At 37.5% G+C, this 20352-nt stretch overlaps 3 protein-coding genes across 5 annotated transcripts; 1 reads left to right on the forward strand and 2 right to left on the reverse strand.

Moving 5' to 3' along the window:
• Positions 1 to 1472: 1472 nt before the first annotated feature.
• LOC123213213 lies at positions 1473 to 4569 on the reverse strand. 2 transcript variants are annotated; one of them, XM_044632599.1, is made up of 9 exons: positions 4350 to 4569; positions 4109 to 4233; positions 3990 to 4033; positions 3628 to 3897; positions 3299 to 3359; positions 2896 to 3020; positions 2610 to 2672; positions 2404 to 2528; positions 1473 to 2045 (listed from the first exon to the last, which is right to left on the reverse strand). In XM_044632599.1, the coding sequence occupies exons 2-9, from the start codon at positions 4191 to 4193 to the stop codon at positions 1904 to 1906; spliced, it is 915 nt and encodes a 304-aa protein (XP_044488534.1). In that variant the 5' UTR covers positions 4194 to 4233; positions 4350 to 4569; the 3' UTR covers positions 1473 to 1903. The 2 variants fall into 2 exon arrangements, with proteins under 2 accessions (XP_044488534.1, XP_044488535.1); XM_044632600.1 differs by lacking the exon at positions 4350 to 4569 and having other exon boundaries at positions 3990 to 4050.
• A 1084-nt stretch (positions 4570 to 5653) lies between these two features.
• Positions 5654 to 13518, reverse strand: LOC123213329 (COP1-interactive protein 1). Of its 2 annotated transcripts, XM_044632739.1 has the most exons (9): positions 13478 to 13518; positions 13298 to 13391; positions 12888 to 13184; positions 9537 to 12797; positions 8103 to 9249; positions 7367 to 8013; positions 6406 to 6559; positions 6234 to 6315; positions 5654 to 6118 (listed from the first exon to the last, which is right to left on the reverse strand). In XM_044632739.1, exons 2-9 carry the CDS (start codon positions 13358 to 13360, stop codon positions 6016 to 6018), a joined length of 5754 nt encoding a protein of 1917 aa, XP_044488674.1. In that variant the 5' UTR covers positions 13361 to 13391; positions 13478 to 13518; the 3' UTR covers positions 5654 to 6015. The 2 variants fall into 2 exon arrangements, with proteins under 2 accessions (XP_044488674.1, XP_044488673.1); XM_044632738.1 differs by lacking the exon at positions 13478 to 13518 and having other exon boundaries at positions 13298 to 13460.
• A 1701-nt stretch (positions 13519 to 15219) lies between these two features.
• On the forward strand, positions 15220 to 19417 carry LOC123214373 (uncharacterized PE-PGRS family protein PE_PGRS54-like). The gene is made up of 2 exons (XM_044634113.1): positions 15220 to 16209; positions 16306 to 19417. Exons 1-2 carry the CDS (start codon positions 15220 to 15222, stop codon positions 19132 to 19134), a joined length of 3819 nt encoding a protein of 1272 aa, XP_044490048.1. The 3' UTR covers positions 19135 to 19417.
• The last annotated feature ends 935 nt before the right edge of the window (positions 19418 to 20352 follow it).

Below are 20352 nucleotides of genomic sequence, written 5' to 3' on the forward strand. Positions count from 1 at the left end.
GTAAGAGCAAAATCCCAAGCTCTGGTATTTATATTATGAGATGTAGGGTTTTGGCATGGATGAAAAAAAAACAGAATGTAAAATTTTGGTAAGGAGGGAGGGATTACATTCTTGCCAAATCAGATTTCCAAGATCGGTAATACCAGTGAAATACGGATAATAATTTAAGAAAAAAACCAGCGAAATACAGATAATCAAATCCCCATAATCATGGAAATTTTATTACAGTGCAATGCAACTAGTCCTGAGCAATACAAGATTATCCTTTCCTATTTTATTATTAATTTAAAATTAATTAATTATATAATAATATATTTTCGATGATAATATATTATTATTTATATATTTATATAAGTATTCAAAATAAATAATATTATATGTACACATTTTTAAAACATAATTTAAATATACAGATGATATATCATTATGTGATTGTAATGCAACTACTCTTAAGCAATACAAGATTATCTGTTATATGTTATTTTATTATTAACTTAAAATCAATTAATTGTATAATAATATATTTTAGATGCTAACATATCATTATTTGTGTATCTATATAAGTATTCAAAATAAGTAATGTTATATGTACACACCTTTGAAACATAATTTAATATACAGATAATGTGTCATTATATGATTAATTGTTATTTTATTTTTAATTTAAAATCATCCAAATATATGGTGACATAGTATACTTAAATTGTATATTAAAAATGTATACTCATAATTTTATTGATTTAAAATTAAGTGCATATAGTGTTATTGTTTATTATATGTATTTCATTCATCTATAAAGTTATTAATTTATAATTAATATTTACATAAATATACTATATAATGATTAAAGGAATTAATAATTACGGGTATTTATACTATTAGATTATTTTAAATTAAAAATAAAAAAATATTCAATTAAACTGTAACACATCATTATCAACACATAAATTAATATACATTATCAATGCACATAACACCACTCTTAATTACTTTAGTTAGTTTATCTATAATCAACTTAATTTGAATTTAAAAATTTATATGAATACATATAAGGGTTAAGTTACCGGACATAAGACTAAATTGACTCGACCCCATTTAAGATTAACTCTAACATAAAACAGTCAATTCGAGATTGATAAATTAAAATTTAAATTCAATTAAAAAATAATGTAATTTTGAATTTAAATGTTCGGATCAATTCTAATTTAACTCATTTGATGAAAAATAAACTTAATTCTTAACTCGAATTAGAGTTGTTTGATTCGAATTCAAACAATTCAAATTAAATCCAACAATAATTTGGATACAACTTCTTTTATAGAAATTATGATACAAAAGTGTAGGAATGAAGGTATTTAGAAGTCATAATATTATTTCTAGTAATTTAAATTAAGATTAAATTTACTAAAAAATAAATTTAAAAGTGGAGCTTAAAGATATGTTATGTGGGAGCTAAAAATCACTTCCAAAACTATTTTAGGCACAAAAGGCCTAATCCTTTTTCATACATTTGTACTTCAATGAAGGAATAGAATAAAGCAACCCATCGGAAGAGTTTCCCTAAAAGGATTGCATATACAGCTCAATCCTTTTAGCAGTTAAAATACAGCTTCAGAAAAATAAGATAAATCCCAGAAAAGCCATTGTTGGGAAGATTTCAGAAAATGTTCATAAACTAAATGCTTATATTACATTCTCAGGAAGACGTAAAGTAAAATTTGTGCATGTATTTACCTGGGTCCTATATAGAATTCAGTCTGCATTCATCATGAATGCATAGAGATGTTTGAACATATCACACCTGGGCAAAACGCCTAATGGGAATATACAACCGAAAGCCTTTTGTAGAGCGATTTTCAGAACTTGAATGACAAGATACTACATTGAAAGCATCGTATGATATCTACTTTGAGTTTGATGGCCTTGATGTGTAGTGCCATAAAATTCCTCCAACCAAATTGTTCAACGAATGAGAAGCCATTGGCACAATGATGCTGTTTGATACTATAGTTGCATAACCATAAAGGAAGCCGACAAAGGTTGCCCTGAATCAGGTAACGAATAAAATCACCATTGAACAAAAAGTAATTCAGAAATTTCAAGATAATGAACTGAACAAGGAATGAGTAACATATTCTTTCATATTTTTCACTTTATTACAAAATGGGGTTTCTTGAAATCCAACCTTGGAAAGTTATAAGATGTCAAAGTTGTTCATATGGTAATATTTAAGAATGAAATGTTGATTAGTAGAAAACTGACACTTTAGTTCAATCATCAAATACAGAAGATGTGGCAGAAAATTGCAGCGACAGAATCCAAATATAAGATGTGAAAATGGGTATTCCAGTATGATCAATATATGTTACACAGAAAAAACTTCCATTGAATCAAGATGAGTACCAGACAGCAAAGGAATACTTTCGACCATTGCCCAAATGTAGAACACCAAAAATAGTAGCAACCACCAAGACACTCGTCAAATTGGCTCCAAAAAGTGGTAATAGTGCACCACGGAAGAGGAGTTCCTGACAGCCCATAGATGCAGGCAGCATCAGAATACCAGTTGAATTTTAACTATGAGAAGCAAATATAATTACACTGCCTACCTCACTAACCCCAGGCAAAAAAGCAACGACTAAGTAATCCAAAGGTTCAAGAGAAGTAAGGACCTGCGTCAGAAAACAGGTAGCCATTAGAATATAATAAAGAACTGTACAGCTTTCTTCCATTGTGACATTCAACATAAAGTGGATACGGAACAAGTTCAACACGATAACACCTCTTACTAGTAAAAATATTACTGTTAATAGAGACGATAAACGTCTAGAAATGATACATAGCAAGTTTGATTAAGTTTCTTCCAAGACAATGTTAGAAAATGAGTTGAGCTACCTGTTGATTGGCTGCTTCACTAGACTCAGCAAAATCTGGCCATGCCTTCAACAGTAGATATCGGCATGATGATATCAGTATAACTAAACCTGATATCAACTCAAGGTGCCATATCTCAATACCAACTGCACACAAAGTAAAAATGATGACTGAGTGGAATTACTACTCTCAATTAATAACAAAAATTTCTGCCCAAATCAAAAACATCAAATAGACCAACCCACTTCAAAAAGAAAAGCTTGAGCAACTAGACAAAGCATATGTATAAAACTAATTGTTTACTCCCCAATCAAAGTTGCCTCTTTATACTTTATTATTTGCAAAAAAGGTAAGAAGCAACATGTTCCTTTCATGATGAAACAAACTCTTTCTAAGCAAATGAGGACGAGGATGAAATTTATACATGATACTTCGGTGGAGCAGTCATGGATCGGCAATCCTTCCACAAAGGCAACATGAGATACCTAAAAATTTACAAATAAAACACAACAGATAATATTTTACTTGAGCAAAAAATTCCACCCACAAAATTCCTGTTCAAACTGTGATAGAAACAAGAATTGAAGTCTCAGAAACAAGCCCCAAATTACAAAATTCCTGTTCAAACTGTAATAGAAGCAAGAATTGAAGTCTCAGAAACAAGCCCCAAATTCACAAATTCGGCTTCAAATTGTGAGGTACCAACAAATATGAGCAAAGTAAGTGAATCAAGGCAGGAGAACAATATAAAACCTGTCGAATTATTAAACCCAGAGCAGCCAATACTCCACATGTAAGAGTGCATGCTTGAAGCACACTACTTCTTGCAGGGAAGGCAGTTAATTTCTGTGCGGCAAAATTATCAACAGAGGACACGTCACTCCCATCTTTAACATAATCAACTTTTGCAGTAGGTCCATTTGGTACAACATTGGTTTCTTTGGTTAAACGCAATTGATCATTTCTCTTGAGTTTCTTCATAGACTTCCTTCTTGCAAATGCCTTAATGCTAAAATTTAAATCCTTCAAAAATAAGTTTTCCGTCAGTGACAAGAATTTCGCCATTGTCATCGTTGTTATAGGATATAGAAAACACAATAGAAGGTTGAAAACACCTTTCGTGATTTGACACCACTACGAAGGCAATTGAACTTTGCACCTACACAAATGTCACAACTTTGCAACAATCAAAGCAAGCAGCAAGACTAGAAAAAATCTAGTAAGTAAGACTTACTGAATGATGCAGAAACAGGGGAAAGTAAGTGAGTGGTAGATTCATGACTTGCTATCTGCCAATAGTTGATAGCGAGCAACCCCATGATCGATATCAACCTCTAACTTCAGAAGGGTGCAATTTATCTGTTGAGAACAGGCTCCGTTCATATTACTCATATATATACTATACATACAAAAAACAAGAAGGGGGAAAAGAACAAAAATAGTAATCTTCGCAAGAAGAAAAATTCTATTTCTACCGCTTCAGGTTCTTGGCTTTGGTGGTTTCTTGAGTTGTTTCAGCTTGAGAATGGAGGGAGAAGCTATGAAATGGAGATGGAAAAGAAATCAACTTTATCGTATTATTTACTCCCGGTAATTTCCGAAATTCGCCCATCACGCCACGTGGTTTCTCTGATGGGTGGTTTTGGAAATGCAGCACCAGCACTTTAGATGAAATAAAAGGTCCATGAAATAAGACTCTTAATTCTCTAAAGATAAACAGCTCATTGCATGGTCTCTTTTGAGAAGAAGCACCTTATTCTCTCTTTTTTTTTTAAGACAATTTTAATATGTTGGTGGTATATTATTATATAATTATATATTATTTTATTTTTAATTTAAAATTATTTAACCATATGATGATATATTATTTATATATTTAAATTATATATTAAATATATATATACATAATTTTATTATTATTGTTATTAGATCAAAAGATTGTTTCTTTCCCAAATTTAGATGCATTTTCAAAATTATACTCATAGAATTTGAAAAGTCCAAGTCTCATCCATCTGTTTAAAATTTCAGTTAAAATTAAAGGTAAAACCGTCATTTAATAAAAAACATTTTAAAAACTAAAGTTTTATTATGTTTCCTCCCTTAGTTTAAAAATATCAGAATTTTGCCCCACCCCAACTTTGAAAAATCAACATTTCCCCCATAAGGTTTGCAAACTGTTGCTAGATATGATCTTTTCTGGTCGCATTGACTCTTTCTTCCGATTTATCTCTCTCTATTAATCAAGTCTCAATCACCGATGAAATGGATTTCCTCCCACAAAGACGAGAAATCGTTTTCATTGGAGTGTCTTCGTTTGAAACAAAGAGGATCGTTAGAGGTCTCAAGTTCGTTTGAAACAAAAACACTTTAACAAAGACGATTTCATTTTTGTCATTTGTTTAGCCAGTGGTTGAGATTTGATCGACAGGAAGAGATAAGCTAGAAGAAAGAATCAATGGAACCAGAAACGACACAATTTGTCATCCCAGACAATGATTTTCAAACCCTAAGGAGGAAATATTGATTTTTTAATTTTTGGGTGAAAGAAAATTATAAAATTTTAGTTTTTAAATTTTTTTTGTTAAATAATAATTTTATTTCTAACTCTAATTGAGATTTTAGACAAATGAATATAATTTTGGGTTTTTTTAACCATATAATTATGATTTTGAAAAAGCATATAAACTTAAATGGGAAATGACCTTTTGGCCTTGTTATTATTGTCATTGTACAAGTGACATAAAAGGAAACAAAATTTCTAGACTGAGTTATCTTCATACGTTCATCTATCATGCATGAATCTATTGCTTAATGTTCCAATTAAAAACATGTATATAGAGGAGATGACAAATGTAAATTATTTGCCAAGCTTAGAGCACTCTCTGCAACCCCTAAAATGCAATCGCAGAGACGCAGAATAAAGAATGAATAGGTTTATACCAACACATTCCGAACCAGCACCGGAGGGCACCTGCACCTGCACCTGCACCTCTCCAGATTACAAAGTGTGGGTAAGGAAAAATAAGAGGAAAGAATGACAACGTTACATCTATCTATGATACAAGTTTCATGCCAGAGTTTCAATCGCTGGCATGAAACGAGAACATTGATAGTTCAGATGATAGACGATCACAGACTTTGTTACAAAATGGTTCCTAGAAGCCATATATGCAAGAAAAGCCAATAGACAATAACGCCTAGTCTTGCTCTTGGACGATTCATCAAAATTCGACCACCAGATACCCTGTAAAATTATAAACCGACATACTGTTAATTCCTTAGTCTTAGTTATCATGATTCTACAAAATAGCGCTTTCTTTTCTTTAATGCCATATTTGAATAGAAATCTAGAGCTTTACCAGATTCCGTCTATTCGATCTGCAAGCATCTTTCCCTGCCTTGGAATGAGTCCTGTTGTGTTAAGAGACTTGAATACATGACCTGCAGAAAACAACGAATGAAATTGGATAAGTCTCCAAGCTTTTGCGACATAATATTTGGGAAATTAGGAAACCCTATAATGATGTGTACCTTTGTCCTCATCATGAGTTTCCTCACTACTATTAACCAGGCGAGCAGATTCAGAGTCAATATTGATTGCGAGATGATCAGTGGATCCCTTCCTCATAGTTCGCACGTGAGCAGAGGAAGCAACAGGAGATACTGATTTATTTCCAAGTGTTCCCTGCATAAGCATCAGAACACAACGATGTTTTACATGCAGTTCTCTATCTCCAACAAAATCAAGAAATAATATGAATTATACCAAAACTAGATTTGGAAACAAGCATAAATCTTTCCACAGAAATATATAGCATTGCAACTCTACAATAATGATGCTGCATATAGTTACTCTTATACACACATTACAGCTACTATTGTTTACCTTCCAAATTTAGATTAAAATTTCATGGAGACAGGTGTAGCTTTACATATTGGCCAATGTTAACAAATAGGAAGCCAGAATATTATGAAACAAGCTGTAAAGCAAGCAGAAAATTTATGATTCTTTTGATGCATAGATTATTTCTATACTCTTGTTTCTTCTTGGTCCAGACAATTAAGTCTAACTCTCAGACGCCCATTCAAAAAAAAAATGTAAGAACACCAAATATCATATGAGAGTAGGGTTGTATTCAATCTAAGCTATTCAAGCTCAGATTGCGGCTTGGATCGAACAAGTCAAGTTTGAGCTATGGATTGGGCTCAATTTTATAATCGAATCGAGTTTGAGTCGATTTAAATAATCAAGTTCAAGCCGGCTTGGATTAAATCTAAAGTTAAATTGTTTTTTAGTCTCAACTTGCCAATTTTGAGTCAATCTCAAACTGGCCTTTTGGATTTGAACCGATCTCAAGTCAGGCCTTATTGGGTTTAGCTCAGATCAAATTCAACCCCAATAACAAGCAAACAAGACATGCACTAAACTTCAGGAGGTGCTCACTAATAAACTCGTGTTAAGTTATAAAATGATTAGAACAAAAATACCAACCGGATCTTCAATTTCAGATATCTCTGAGCCACTGGGCACTGAAGGTGATTCAAAGATGCTCCTTTCTTGGACAATCTCTGGCTCAATAGTCCTAACTTGAACCGAATCTTCAAGTACCTTTATTTTGTTTGCCAATTCATCTATGACCCTTTGGCTCCCAAGCAACTCGGTACCAAGTTCTTGGATTTTGGATTTTGAGTTTTCAGCTTCTGAAAGCAGGGTCATCACCTGCTTCTCTACTATTGATAAGATCCCTCTCAGACCGGTAGAGTTTTGGTCAACATCATCTTCATTGCATCCCAATATACTAATAATTTTCTTCAAACCAATTGTGAGGTCAGAGAGCTCACTTTTCAGCATTTCAGAGTCTTGCTTGTTTGTAACGTGTATTTCAACTTCTCCCTTCAGATGCTCAATTTCAGCAGTTTGTGTTGATAGGGTTAACTCCAGTTCTTCTTTCTCCAGGTTTAGTGAGTTTACTTGATGCAGCAACCCAGCTGCACTATCAATAATGCAGAATAACTTCTTCAAATCAGTTGAACTTTCAGGCTCCAGATCTCCTACCTCTGATTCTGGAACAGGGATTTCGATTCCAGTTATCTTGTCGAAAAGCTGCCTCACCTGAGAAGCTGACAAAAGAGATGCCTCTGCCTCGGTAAAAGTAAATTGCAAATAATTAGTTAAGTACACAACAACAACTACTATGTTGAAAAGGATTAGAACAAATAGAATTCACCTCGTTCTTTCAATGACAAGCTGTCGTAAAATGATGAAACTTCTGCCTCTTTTTCTTTCAACTTTTCTTTGATGGCTTGGTAATCCTCTACTTTGAGACCCAGCTCTCTATATGAATCTTTTAATGAATCCAAATCAGTCTCCAAATTGGAAACCATATTTTGGTATAGATCTCTCTCTTCTATGGCTTTTTCATAAGCTTTTGAGGTTTCATGCAATTTTTTCTGTAAATCTTGAATTCTAGAGGCTGCCACAGTACTTGAATCTTTTAATGAATCAGCATCAATCTCCAACTTGGAAACCATATTTTGGTATACATCTCTTTCTTCTATGGCTTTTTCATAAGCTTGTGAGGTTTCATGTAAATTTTTCTGTAAATCTTGAATTGTAGAGGCTGCCACAGTACATGAATCTTTTAATGAATCAGCATCAGTCTCCAACTTGGAAACCATATTTTGGTATAGATCTCTTTCTTCTATGGATTTTTCAAAAAATTTTGAGGTTTCATGCAATTTTTTCTGTAAATCTTTGATTGTAGAGGCTGCCACAGTGCTTGTACTCTCAAACAATTTAGTCAGACTTTGAGCTTTCCTGGTGGAAGATAGCAGCTTTTCCGCTGCCTCAAGGTATTTGTTGCCATCAAGCTTCTTCTGGTGCTCTGCTGTGTCACCACCAACTTCTTTCACTTCTTGGAAAATACTGTGGTTCAGTTTACCAAGCTCGGGAACTGAATTCAGTTCTAGCAGATCATTTTTCATTTCAAACTGCAGTTCTCTGGTAGCATCACTACAAGCAGACAGTAGCATTGTAATGTCATTTTCTAAGCTCTGCGTAGCTTCCTCATGTTCCTTTTTATACACTTCCATAATCTTCAGTTTTTGGTTCAAAGATTCAATGCTCTGAGCCATTTTTATAACTTCATCCCTTGTTGTCTGCAATTTTCTCAACAAAGAAGCAATAAATTCATCAAGGAAAGTTGAGAAACCTTCTAACTTATCAGCAAGAATTTTGTTTCTCATCTGAAACCCTTCTGCAGCCTTTCTGAAAGAGAAAGATATATTGTTTGCATCTGCCACTATTAACTCTTCATTCTCTATTTCAATGTTGTCAAGGTCATTTATGAAAAACTTGTTCACATCTGAACTTCCCTGAAATAAGTTCAAAAGTTAAGCCGTTAATAAGAGAGAAACCATAACAACTTAGCCAAAGAGAAACAAAGAAAATGTCTTCTCATTTTATGCACAGATAGACAGAGTGAAAGAGAGAACCGAACATAGTTGAAAAATGTAAATTATTTAATGAAACCCATTTTCTTGAAGTGCAACATAGTTTGAATATTGGTGCATTCATTGTTATTGAAAATCCCAACTGTATGAGAAAATTATATGTCATTGAATGAGATCTAATCTCTGGATAAATACTGGAGGCAAATTACCTCATTGTCAGAGGGTCTTACAGGCTCTCCTGGATCTATGCCAACAACCTGGTCCATTATGTGCTTCATGACCAGGTCTATATCCTGCAAGCCCTCAATTTTCCTCTTGCAGCACTGTTTCACAATTGATAAAAGCCTCTCATCTTTCATAAGAATTAGAAGATCATTAAGATGCCCAATGAGCTCCACAGACCTACTTTCAAAGCTGCCACTTGTTCCAGCCAACTCTTCAAGGCATGCATTCAACTTGGAATTAAGTGTCGATATCTCCTCCTCCGCAATTCTCTTTTCACCTTCAAGTACAGAAACAACATTCTGTGCCCTCGCCAATGCATCTTCCAGCGATTCTATAGTTGTGTATGCATTTGCCAACTTAACAGCATGAGACTCAGCTTCATCTTTCAGCTTTTGCATCTCACTCTCCAAAATGGTTCTGCCAGCTTGCGCCTCATTATTTTGTTCTGTAAGTGATGCAACAGTAGTCTCTGCCTGAGATAGTGCATCTTCAAGAGATTTTATTGTTTTATATGCCTCGGTTAGTTTGCTTGTCTGCGATGCAAGTCCCTCTGAAACTTTCTCTAGTTCCATTAAAGCAGCGGCTCTGCTACCTTGAGCCTCTTCTTTCTCACTGGTGAGCACAGAAATATACTTTTCTGCCCTCAACAACTCATCTTCAAGTGACTTGCTACTTGCAAAAGCTTCAGCAAACTTACTAGTTTGGGATCGGGCTTCATCTATTGCCTTCTCTAACTCATGTTCAACATTTTCCTTACTAACTTCTATTTCCCTCTTTTCTTCAGCAAGTTGAGTACTCTTCTTCTCTGCAGCTAACAAGGAATCCTCCAGTGACTTAAGAGTTGCTTGGACTTCTGCAAACTTGCTAGCCAGAGAATTGGCTTCCTCTTTCACTGTTCCCAATTCTTGCTCCAAAGACATCCTGCTATCCTGGCATTCATTGATGTACCCAGCAATCCAGTTCAACTTTTCCACAGGCTCTTCAAAAACCAAATCAATTGGAAGAACAATATGATCAACACATTCGACAACTCTCTGCAACATCTTATTGCTCTCTGATAAAAACTGCTCGAGTTGATTGCGCTGATCATTCATACCAACAACATCGGCCTCCAACTTTGAGATGCGCTCTAAATCAGTTGAGAATCTACCGATCTGATTCTCGTACTCAGAAACTATAGATTCTTGTTGCTGTAAGTTGAGCCTTAACTGGTCAATTTCTGAGTTCTTTTCACCTACTTGAACTTTCAAGTTTTCTAAATCAGTTAACAAACTGTTGATCTGGTCCTTGCACTCGGAAACTGTAGATTCTTGCTGCTGTAAGTTGAGCCTTAAGTTCTCAATCTCTGAGTTCTTTTCGCCCAGTTCAAATTTCAACTTTTCTCGATCTTGAACCAATCCCTTTCCTTTCTTAACTGCCATGGATAACTTCTCCCTTAGCAAAGCAGATTTCTCCTCTGACCGTTCAAGATCTTTCTCCAGAGAGTCTTTTTCCGCCTTCAGCGCACCAAGCTCTTCAGATGCAGCTCTTAATTCATTTGTTATATCATTCAAGTGCAAACTTACCAGTGCATCTTCCTCAAGTAATTGCTCACAAAGTATCAACTCCTGGTCCCTTACATACAAAAGACTTTGCATTCTTTCAAACATTTCAATATCAGCACCAGCAGTATCAAAAGAGGTATGGGCTTTTTCTCTTATCTTCCCAAAGCATTTATTAATAAGCGTGGTAAGATCAGAAGTCTGAAAGACCCCATCTTGTTCTTCTATTACCATTCCAGATTCCTCGAGCAACAATCTCATCATCTGATCCTTCTCCAGTGTGACTTTATTGATCTTTTGAGCAATTTCTTCATATTTAATCGTCATGTCATCCAACTCCTTTATAACATATTCCTTCTCTTGTAACTCTGCTGAAAGTGAAGCACTCAATCGATCAATCTCATTGTGTGCAACTTCCTTTGTTCTGCCAAGTTCATCTAGCAACAGCTTTTCTCCGTCTTTGGCCTGATCAAATGATTCCTTAAGCCAACCCAAACGAGATTCCAGGTCAGAAAATGAAACAGTTTCGGGTAATTCAATCAAAGAAATGGCTTCTTTCAATTTGCTGAATTCCATAGATACAACCTTTAGTTCATTTCTCTCATTGACCAGCCATTTTACTCTCTCCCCCAAATCCATTGATTGAAGTTCCTCTGGCACATCAATCTGAGAAATATTTTCTAAAGATTTTTCAAGAATCATGTTCCTCTGCAAGAGCATATCTTGTAGTGATGCAACCAAATTTTCACTTTTGACCAACTCTTCCTTACTTAATTCAGCAACCTGAAGAGCACTTGACTTCTCTTGCAACTCAGATAGGCATTTCTCAAGCTCAGTCATTTTCTCTGACAGAGATTGTTTCAGTGAGTCCCGCTGCTGAACCAGTGCCTTCCCTTTTGTCACAGCCAAGCTAAGCTTTTCTTTGGTATTAGTACACCTTGTCTTTTCCTGCTCAAGTTCCATTTTAGTTTTGGAAAGTTCAGCTTTCACTGCTTCAACCATTTCTCTGTCCTTCTCAACTTGTTCGACAAACTTTTTATTTTCATCTTCTAGATGGCTTGCTTTTTCCACTAACTCCACTTCCCTTCTTTTGAACTCAAGTAACTCATCACGGGCAGCAGAAAACACTGTTCCAAACTCTTCTTGCACTCTAAAGTCAACCTCAGTCTTCGACAAACACTGTCCAAGTTGATAAATTTCATAAAGCATCTGGTTATACTTCTCAATCAACAAATAAGTGCTTCTCTCAACATTAGTGATTTTCCCAACAACTGAATTATCCAAGAACTCTTCTTGATTAACTACTGTTACAAGATAAGCCAACATCCTATCTGTAACAGCCTCAACATACTGGTCTCTCTCAAGCTGAACCTCAGATGCCATGCCAGCTTGTGAAACAGAGAGCTCAGTAACCTTCTCATTGAGATCCTGAATCTCTTGATCCTTCGCATGAATAACTGCATTAAGTTCCAGGATTGTATTCTCATTCTGTGTCCGCAACTCCAGAGCACTTCTGAGAAACTCTGAGCATTCACTCATTAACTCATGTAAAGGAGCATCTACCAGTTGAGTTTTTTCCTCACTTTCACCTACCGCTTGATCAAACCCACCAACATTTTCACCTGGCAACAACTCTTTCCCAGTCAAAACCTTCAGCTGGTGACGAAGATTAGCAAGTTCTTCCACAAGGATCTTTCTTTCTTCCTGCAAGCATCACAAACTCTTCAATACCAGAAACAAATTAATCAACAAACACCAATGAATTGATTAGTAACTGATACAAAACCATTTAACCTTGTATTCCTTTTCATTACTATCTTTCTCATCAACCGCTTTGTCCAACAAGTCACGCAAACGTTCCAGCTCAGCCACCGAGGGATCATCTCTTGCCCCATTTTCAATTCCAGCAAGATGATGATTCTCCCTCTTAGAGTCATCAGGTTTTTCCTCAGAAATCAAGGCTTCAGCTTCATTACTGGCAACTAATTCTCCATTATCAGAATTTCTAGAATCATCTAAATCATCCGATGCATCAACAAACAAATCATCTTTATTTTCAGCAAATAGCAAACCACTCGCAGCCTCACCTCCCTACATTCATAATCATCAAAACCACATCAACTTTGAGCAAACAAACTCTTCAAATTAAAACCAAAAAGTAAGATACAACCAACAGCAAAACCTCTTAAAATACAACAACATACCTGACTAACCGACGATTCGGAATTATCCAGACCATTTGATTCATGATTCTCCGACACTTCCATCGATCATAATCAACTTGATTCCTCTTCAGATCTGGCAAATCAATAATTTCACAATTGGAAATCACCTTGCAATAAAAAAATTAAAAATATTTTTTAAAAACCCTAGAAAATATTGACCTTACAAGTGCGAAGCATACTAGTATTTCCCCCTTGCTCTAATTTGGCTTTACTATGTTTTAATTGGTTCATGTGACAGGGTTTCAACCAATGAGATTGTTACACGACCGATAGTGAATAGTACTTGCTATTGTGAGAAACAGCCAGGTGTTCCGCGGCTGCAATAACATATGAAACGTGGTCGTTTTAAACTCCTTTGTTCGCACACGGAGCTGCCCATCGCTCCGTCAACTCATCAGTCTAATCTAAGATTAGCATTGTGCAATTACTAAAATATCCAGCTGTTTTACAATTTATTAAACAGATAAATACTAAATTAATTAGTATATTAATTAAAATATACAATTTTTTTACTTTTTATACATATATATATATATATATATATATATATATATATATATATATATATATATATATATATATATTCATTTTCTTCAATTATATAAATATAATCATTTTTTTATTTGATTTCATATTTAAAAGGAAGAGATTATGAGATTTAAAATTAGTTAGATTGGTTGGTCATGTGGTATCTAGGCAATTCCTCGGTCAATCAATTTAAAAAAAAAAAATTAGGTAGTTTGATGCTTAATCAACTGACCAATCACCCGGTTAACCAATTTTATCGGTTGGTTGGGCGTTTGGTTGATCGACTAGCTATTCGACCAACCTTTCTATTATTAAAGTCATTAAAAAATTTCATATTTTTATTTTATTTTATTTCATATCTCAGTTTCGGCTGAAAAATTAAATGAGTTTTATGTGCTTAACTAGTGAATTTATACTTGATTAGATGAATCTTAGTTAAGTGAGTATAAAATCTAAAGATATTTTAAATATTGCATATTTTAGGGTATATATATAATAAGAAAAAAGTGGTTAAAAAAATAAAGTATTTTAATTAACAGAAATTGGTGAGGATTAGGTTAATAGACAAAAGAAAAAAGCACATAGTTAATGTCATATAAGAGCATAAATTAATTTTTTTTCTTTTATAAATATTTTTTATATAAGATTTGAATATATAGATAATATATCATTATATAATTGAGTATTATTTTATTTTTTATTCAAAATCTTATAACCATATAATAACATATTATTTATATACCTAAATTATATAAAAATATATATACACATAATTTTATTGTTATTTATATACATACATAATGCAATTGAAATTTACATAATATATATAACAGTGGTCCCATCAATAAATTGTTACACCGATGATATTAAATAAAAAAAATTAATAATAAATTATCATATGATTGAATATTCTCTCAAATTTGGTTCCAGATCGTGGTAAAGTAATTATCACTGTTAATATAACTAATAGTAGTCTTGATTATCTTCATTTATTTATATATAATTTTTACTTGCCCATAAATTTAATGTGTAATCCGTACTACTTGGCAATCACCCAATTCCAATAATCCAAAAATAATTTTTAAAAAATTACAAAATATTAAGTGAAAACAATAAAACAAAACTCATTTTTACATAATTACTTGGTGAGTATTAAAAAGTGACAGGTGGTTCCTTTCCTGGTCAGTAAAAATATTCCTCATGACACAATCGGAGAGTCAGGAATTTAGCCAAGAAAAATGCAGTTGAATGCAGAACTAGCCAAGTCTCCCCTACAACAATGGAGCTTCGTTCATCAAACTCCCAAAAAAGAAAGGCACGCAACTATATATACATCTTCAACTCGTTCAGTTTTCATCACCTGAGTTCACAAAATGTTGCCTTCCAAGTACTTGCTCCCGTATTTTTCAGTAATCTTCTTCCTTCTCTTAACTTTCCCTCTTTCTTCAGCTACTTTTAAGCCACATCTAATTATCCGGAATAAGCATGGCATTCCAAATAACCCCGAAACTCCCACCACTCCTCCTGCAGGCAATGCCAATCCTCCTCCAAGTGATAACAAATCTCCTCCCATTGTGGATCAAGAAGATGAATTTGATCCTATTGCTGATGACAAGAGTACCGGTCCCAACAATCCTCCAGGAAATGCCGAAACTCCTCCTGGTGGTTCGCCAACTCAGGAATCTCCTACCACTCCTCCGGGCAACAAAAACGCTCCCGAATCCCCTCCAGGTGATGGAAAAATCGCTGAAAGCTCTGGAGGTATCGATGTTAATGTACAAGTCAACTTCAAAGGTTCCTTCTCCAAGGTATTTGCCTTCGGAGACTCGTTTACAGACACAGGGAATGCTCAGTTGTTGGGTAGCCTTAAGTCCTTCGTTGGTAAAATAATCGCTCAGCTCATCAGTGCCAGATTAGGTGACGAGAAGCTACAAGGGTTCCGACAATGTAATGGGAAGTTGATGGTTGATTTCCTGTGCGATGATCTTGGCTTACCCTACTTGCCACCCTTTAAAAACGAGTCATCAGACTTCTCTTCTGGTTGCAATTTTGCTATCGGCGGAGCAACGGCCCTTGCCAGCGAGTTCTTGCACAGAATAATTAACACCACTCATTCCTTGATGTGGAATGGGACTCCACCGAACTTCCAAACAGAAGTAGATTGGTTCAACAAGTTTCTTCAGGATTTGGAATGCAAGGGCAAAGATGAGAAAACCTGCAAGGAGGACATCGCAAATGGGCTATTCTGGATAGGTGATATGGGTGGGAATGACTATGCTCGTATTCTTGGTTCATCTGGGTCTCCTTTCTCCATGAAATCGCTGGCAGAAACAACCTGTGGCCTAGTTACCAAGCTTCTTACAGTAGGACTCCCTATTTATCTATACATATTGCTCTGTACTATTTTGAAAGATTGATATTGGAAGAATGTTGCTAACTATTGCACGTTTTGATGGCAGGAATTAATAGAGAAAGGTGCAAAGTACATTGTGGTTCAAGGATTACCGCCAATAGGGTGCTGTCCATTACAGTTATTACTAAGTAAATCAACGGACCGTGATGCTCATGGGTGTTCATCACCGGCCAACGCTGTAATAAAGGGTCACAACGACCTCCTAATAAAGTCCTTGAATGAATTGCAGAAACGATTTCCCGATTGTAACATTATATATGCTGACGTCTGGGGTGCAGTCGACCACATACTCCAAGACCTCAAGAAATTCAAATTTGGAGAGCCCTTCCAGACATGCTGTGGGGCTGGAGGTGGCCCTCTTAACTTTAAGTTGCATTCTCTTTGTGGATCAATGGGCACAGCCCCTTGCAAGGACCCCGCTAGTCATATATTCTGGGATGGACTCCATTTCACAGAAGCCATGTATAAAGCACTATCAGAACTCATCATTCAAGGGAGTGGCTTTACCTCACCAATGTCATTCGGAGACCTCTGTAAACTCAAATCGGGTTCACTCACAAACAAACCGACCGGAGCAATCGGAACCGGTTTGAGTGGAGGCACAGACTTTGGTATTAAAGGAGACATAAGCTTCCCTGTTGGAGGCAGTGGAAATGGTGGTGTTATAGGAGGTGTAGGAGGTGATATTGGAGGGGATGCAGACAGTGGTGTTGGAGGAGGTGCAAGTGGTGGTATTGGAGGCGGCGCAAGCGGTGATATTAGGGGAGGGACAGACGCTGATATTAAAGGAGACGCAACTGGTGAAATTGGAGGTAGTGCAACCGGTAATATTGGAGGCGGCGCAAGCGGAGGGGCAGGTGGTAATATTAGAGGTGGTGCAGGTGCAGGCGGTAATATAGGAGGTGGCGCAGGTGCAAATGGTAATATTGGAGGCGGTGCAGACGGAGGCATAGGTGGTGATATTGGAGGCGGTGCAAGCAGTAGTTTTAAAGGAGGAGCAAGCGGTAGTATTAAAGGAGGCACAAACGGCAATATTGGAGGTGGCGGAAGTGCAGGTGGTGGTATTGGAGGTGGTGCAAGTGCAGGTGGTGGTATTAGAGGTGGTGCAGGTGGAAGCATAAGTGGTGGTATTGGAGGTGATGTAGGAGGCGGTTTTGGAGGTGGCGCAAGTAGTGGTATTAAAGCAACCACAATCGATGATATTGGAGGCGGCGCAGGCGGTGGTATTAGAGGGGGTGCAAGTGGTAGTTTAAAAGGAGAAGCAAGTGGTAGTATTAAAGGAGGCGCAGGTGGTGACATTAGAGGTGGTGCAGGCAGTGGTATTGGAGGCAGTGTAGGTGGAGGCGCAGGTGGTAATATTGGAGGCGGCACAGGCGTAGGTGGTGATATTGGAGGCAGTACAAGCACAGGTGCAAGTGGAGATGGAAAAATTGGAGGTGGCACAGTCGGAGGCGGTGGTATCGGAGGAGGTGTAGGTGGAGGCGGTAAAATTGGAGGTGGTGTAATTGGAGGCGGTGGTATCGGAGGTGGCGTAGGTGGTGGTATCAGAGGAGGTGCAGGCGGAGGCGGTAAAATTGGAGGTGGCGCAGTCGGAGGCAGTGGTATCGGAGGTGGCGCAGGCGGTGGTATCGGAGGAGGTGCAGGCGGAGGCAGTAAAATTGGAGGTGGTGCAGTCGGAGGCGGTGGTATCGAAGGAGGTGCAGGAGGAGGCGGTAAAATTGGAGGTGGCGCAGTCGGAGGCGGCGGTATCGGAGGCGGCGCAATCGGAGGCGGTGGTATCAGAGGTGGCGCAGGCGGTGGTATCGAAGGAGGTGCAGGCGGAGGCGGTAAAATTGGAGGTGGTGCAGTTGGAGGCAGTGGTATTGGAGGTGGCGCAGGCGGTGGTATCGGAGGAGGTGTAGGCGGAGGCGGTAAAATTGGAGGTGGCGCAGTCGGAGGCGGTGGTATCGAAGGAGGTGCAGGCGGAGGCGGTAAAATTGGAGGTGGCGCAGTCGGAGGCGGTGGTATCGGAGGTGATGCAGGGGGTGGTATCGGAGGAGGTGCAAGCGAAGGCGGTAAAATTGGAGGTGGCGCAGTTGGAGGCGGTGGTATCGAAGGAGGTGCAGGCGGAGGTGGTAAAATTGGAGGTGGCGCAGTCGGAGGTGGTGGTATCGGAGGTGGCGTAGGCGGTGGTATCGGAGGAGGTGCAGGCGGAGGCGGTAAAATTGGGGGTAGCGCAGTCGGAGGTGGTGGTATTGAAGGAGGTGCAGGCGGAGGTAGTAAAATTGGAGGTGGCGCAGTTGGAGGCGGTGGTATCGAAGGAGGTGCAGACGGAGGCGGTAAAATTGGAGGTGGCGCAGTCGGAGGCGGTGGTATTGGAGGTGGCGCAGGCGGTGGTATTGAAGGAGGTGCAGGCGGAGGCGGTAAAATTGGAGGTGGCGCAGTCGGAGGCGGTGGTATCGGAGGTGATGCAGGGGGTGGTATCGGAGGAGGTGCAAGCGAAGGCGGTAAAATTGGAGGTGGCGCAGTTGGAGGCGGTGGTATCGAAGGAGGTGCAGGCGGAGGTGGTAAAATTGGAGGTGGCGTAGTCGGAGGTGGTGGTATCGGAGGTGGCATAGGCGGTGGTATCGGAGGAGGTGCAGGCGGAGGCGGTAAAATTGGAGGTGGCGCATTCGGAGGCGGTGGTATTGAAGGAGGTGCAGGCGGAGGTAGTAAAATTGGAGGTGGCGCAGTTGGAGGCGGTGGTATTGGTGGTGGTGCAGGTGGTGGTATTGGAGGAAGTGTAGGCGGAGGCGGTAAAATTGGAGGTGGCGTAGTCGGAGGTGGTGGTATTGGTGGTGGAGCAGGCGGTGGTGGAATTGGTGGTATTGGAGGAATCGGAGGTATTGGACGCTAGCTTAATCAATCCTATTCAGGAGGAAAATGGGAGAACGAAATTAGGACCAACAGAAATCCTGTTTTTCTGCTCTGAATGGGGTGGTTCATTTAGCTGCATTCAAGGAGCGAGATACCAGATTTTGATTTCAGAGTTTTTTGTTGTTACTGAGACAATAAGGATTATGTCATTTCTTGTGCATTCATTTACAATGTTTACAAGGATGAGGCCACTGAATGTGCTTTCTGGGATTCTAATGTAATACAATTTTAAACAATTCAATAAAGTAGTGTGGGTTATCTCATTTCTTTTCTCCGAACTCTGGTTCTGAGCATGATAAGAGTTTTTATTTATATGACAAAATTGTCAATCAACTGCAAGTTTGACAATAGGGTTAATATTGTTTACAACAGAGAATTTGAAGCGTATTTTAGAAATAAATTTAAACTGAGTTAAATCTGAACTAGAATCAGTTCATACTCAATTCAAATGCAAAAAAATCTAATTTGAATTCAAATTGATGATAGACTATTAAAAAAATGTTCCAAAGGAAGAATAAACGTTATTAAAAAAAAAAAATAAAGAATCATTGAAAAAGATAGATTTGTCACCATTATTAATGGAAAATTGTCAAGAAAAATAAAAAATCATCCGAAAAGATGATCCAGTAACAACTTTTCAATGTATTTGAGTTGGGACTTCCCCAACTTCAATTCATACTCGATTGACCATAATACCAAGCCAAGCATGAGCCGGGTTTAGCTCAAATCAACCTCTACAAACATTCAATGGCAATCCCTTTATTTACACAACGTTTATCGTTATCCTAGAATCTGCAACAATATTACTAGCAAATCAAACGTAGGTCCATGTTCCAAAGGCTGTTTCAATTCATCACGCAGAGCCCTACTTATTTTTTCATCAAATCTCACACCCAGTTGGAAAATATATTTTTTTAGAGATACAATTAGCTTATGCACCGCGAGGAAACAAAAGAGATTCCTTCAACTAAATAATACTCGCAAGTCAAATGCAATGCATAGTTGTGCTGGACATGACACCAGTTTATGAGATATCCTCTGTTCTTGTTTCATCACAGCCATATCAGACCAGCAGAACAATAAAATATTGCTGAAACAAAGAGCAATCCATGTTTGACACTCAAGATTATCAAACAGCACTATATCATATGCTTTGCTTGAAAACTGGCAAATGTAGTAGCAACATCACAAATCATTA

Source organism: Mangifera indica, chromosome 4 (assembly GCF_011075055.1).
Source record: "Mangifera indica cultivar Alphonso chromosome 4, CATAS_Mindica_2.1, whole genome shotgun sequence".
Classification (NCBI taxonomy): Eukaryota; Viridiplantae; Streptophyta; class Magnoliopsida; order Sapindales; family Anacardiaceae; genus Mangifera; species Mangifera indica.

Bases quoted from the DNA above. Each gene is read 5' to 3' on its own strand.
- LOC123214373 (XM_044634113.1), top strand. From the start codon at position 15,220: ATGTTGCCTTCCAAGTACTTGCTCCCGTATTTTTCAGTAATCTTCTTC. The intron at 16,210-16,305 runs GTAGGACTCCCT...TTTTGATGGCAG, and splicing joins TAGTTACCAAGCTTCTTACA to GAATTAATAGAGAAAGGTGC.
- LOC123213329 (XM_044632739.1), bottom strand. From the start codon at position 13,360: ATGGAAGTGTCGGAGAATCATGAATCAAATGGTCTGGATAATTCCGAA. The intron at 6,560-7,366 runs GTTGGTATTTTT...ATGCTTATGCAG, and splicing joins TATCTGAAATTGAAGATCCG to GGAACACTTGGAAATAAATC. The intron at 6,119-6,233 runs GTAAAGCTCTAG...ATAATTTTACAG, and splicing joins GATCGAATAGACGGAATCTG to GGTATCTGGTGGTCGAATTT.
- LOC123213213 (XM_044632599.1), bottom strand. From the start codon at position 4,193: ATGGGGTTGCTCGCTATCAACTATTGGCAGATAGCAAGTCATGAATCT. The intron at 2,673-2,895 runs GTAGCTCAACTC...TTTCTGACGCAG, and splicing joins GTGAAGCAGCCAATCAACAG to GTCCTTACTTCTCTTGAACC. The intron at 2,046-2,403 runs GTACTCATCTTG...TACCTGATTCAG, and splicing joins AAGTATTCCTTTGCTGTCTG to GGCAACCTTTGTCGGCTTCC.